Genomic DNA, 1,882 nt, shown 5'->3' with positions numbered 1-1,882 from the left:
ATCAAGGACTCGTTCATGAGCGCCTTCCAATGGGCCACGCGCGAAGGCGCGCTGTGCGGCGAGGTCATGCGCGGTGCGCGCTTCAACATCGCCGACGTCACGCTCCACGCCGACGCCATCCACCACGGCGCCGGCCAGATCATCCCCGCTGCGCGCCGCGTGCTCTACGCCGCGCAGCTCTCCGCTCGCCCGAGGCTCATGGAGCCCATGTACCTCGTCGAGATCCAGACCGAGGACTCGGCCATGGGCAGCGTCTACAGCGTGCTCTCCATGCGCCGCGGCCACGTCTTCTCCTCCGAGCAGCGCGAGGGCACGCCCATCTACACCCTCAAGGCCTATCTGCCCGTCATGGAGTCCTTCGGCTTCACCTCGGCCCTGCGCGAGGCCACCGGAGGCAACGCGTTCCCCCAGTGCGTGTTCGACCACTGGCAGGCCATGAGCGGCGATCCGCTCGACCCCTACAGCACGGTCGGTAAGGCCGTGCTCGGCGTGCGCAAGCGCAAGGGTCTCAAGGCCGAGCTCCCCACCGCCGCGTCCTTCATGGACAAGCTCTAAGGCGGCTCTCTCTTCTCTCTTTCTCTCTTTCTCTCTTCTCTCTTTCTCTCTTTCTCTCTATCTTTCTTTCCTTCTCTTTCTCTCTCTTCTCAATCTCTAGCTCTCTCGATCGCGGCTGAGGAGACGGGGGAGGTCTGCAGACTTCTGCGGTCCTCTCCTGGCCCACCCTCCTCGAGCTGAGCACGCCATACGCGCGAATGGCGCGAAGTTGGACGGCGGGGAAGTGATTCAGCTTCCTCGCCTCCACTCTCTGCTCTCCATTCGCGCGCGTGGCGTGTGCTGTACTACCACAAAACGGAAGGCCACAACGCCGCTGCTCGCCTGACAGAGGAACGCGAAAGTGCTTCGCAAGTGCTCTGTTGGGAGGGCAGCGGGTCTTCCAAATACATTCAACCTTTTTTTGAAACTCACCACTGCACACAGTCACACCTTTTGCACTTTGATGGCGACCATCAGCGGCCCTCGCGCCGTCCTGCGCCACCTGCGCTGAAGCGTCAAAGAGGTAATCGTCATCACCAGAGGGCCTTTATAGGTTGAAAAGTAAGAGAAAGAGAAAGAGAGTCCGATACAGTCAGCGGGCGTGTGCTCAGGGGTCGATTTCACTGCCGATGAGCGAGTAGAAGTAGTTCAGGGATTGAACTCTCCCCTATTCAGATTCTTAACCTTTTCGAAGAGGCGCTTGATGTTCGGGGTGCTGACGACCGAAGCCATGATCTGCTTGACGACGGCCTCCGACAGGACGCCCTCCTCGTTGTCGTTCATCTGCTGGCGCACCTTGAACAGGGCCACGCTGTAGAGGACGCCCATCGCCACGGTCAACACTGGCCCCACGCTAGCGCTGATGGCTCCGCCCGCGACGGTGCCAAGCCCGGGGATGAACTTGAGGAGCTCTGGCAGGCCAAGCGCGACGAGGCCGGTCAGCAGCTGCATGCCGGCGTAGCTGACCAGCAGCCCCGGGTAGCGTTCGAGGGGCACTCCGGTGGCCACGCCAAGCGAGACCAGCATGCCCGACTGGATGCCGGCGATGGCGGGAATCTCGACCAAGGGCACAACGACGGCCGCGCCAGTGACACCGGCGCTGATGGCGGCGGAGAGAATGATGCCAGTCAACATGGGAATCTTCCTCTTGAGATCGACCACCTGAGCTGCGACGTGCATGTCGCCCAGATTGGGGTCGATCTTGGTCAGCTCGTCGTAGGTGGCCTGTTCGAGGCCGCGCACCTCGTCGTTGAGCCGCGACCAAGGACCCGAGTGGCCGCACGTGGTGCACCTCCAAATGCGGCTCCTGGCGATGGTGGCGAGCTCGTCGCTTTGGCACCTGGGACAC

At 62.2% G+C, this 1,882-nt stretch overlaps 2 protein-coding genes across 2 annotated transcripts in view; one reads left to right on the top strand and one right to left on the bottom strand.

The window, feature by feature from the left end:
• The window catches only part of ACA1_240830 (elongation factor Tu domain 2/elongation factor G Cterminus domain containing protein), a gene marked incomplete at both ends in the record, with an annotated part of 2,474 nt that extends 1,919 nt beyond the window's left edge, over positions 1-555 (top strand). The window contains 2 exon segments of the mRNA XM_004335331.1: positions 47-53; positions 64-555. Of these exon segments, the coding sequence (XP_004335379.1) occupies positions 47-53; positions 64-555 (499 nt within the window).
• A 627-nt stretch (positions 556-1,182) lies between these two features.
• On the bottom strand, positions 1,183-1,863 carry ACA1_240820 (uncharacterized protein; the record flags this gene model as incomplete). Its single annotated transcript, XM_004335330.1, has 1 exon — positions 1,183-1,863. A coding segment is annotated over one exon (681 nt), but the record flags the coding sequence as incomplete, so codon positions are not given.
• Positions 1,864-1,882: the final 19 nt, after the last annotated feature.

This window comes from Acanthamoeba castellanii (genome assembly GCF_000313135.1).
Source record: "Acanthamoeba castellanii str. Neff unplaced genomic scaffold scf7180000084763, whole genome shotgun sequence".
Lineage (NCBI taxonomy): Eukaryota > Discosea > Longamoebia > Acanthamoebidae > Acanthamoeba > Acanthamoeba castellanii.
Note: the sequence above shows the minus strand (reverse complement) of the source record. Positions and strands in the feature narration are given on the sequence as shown.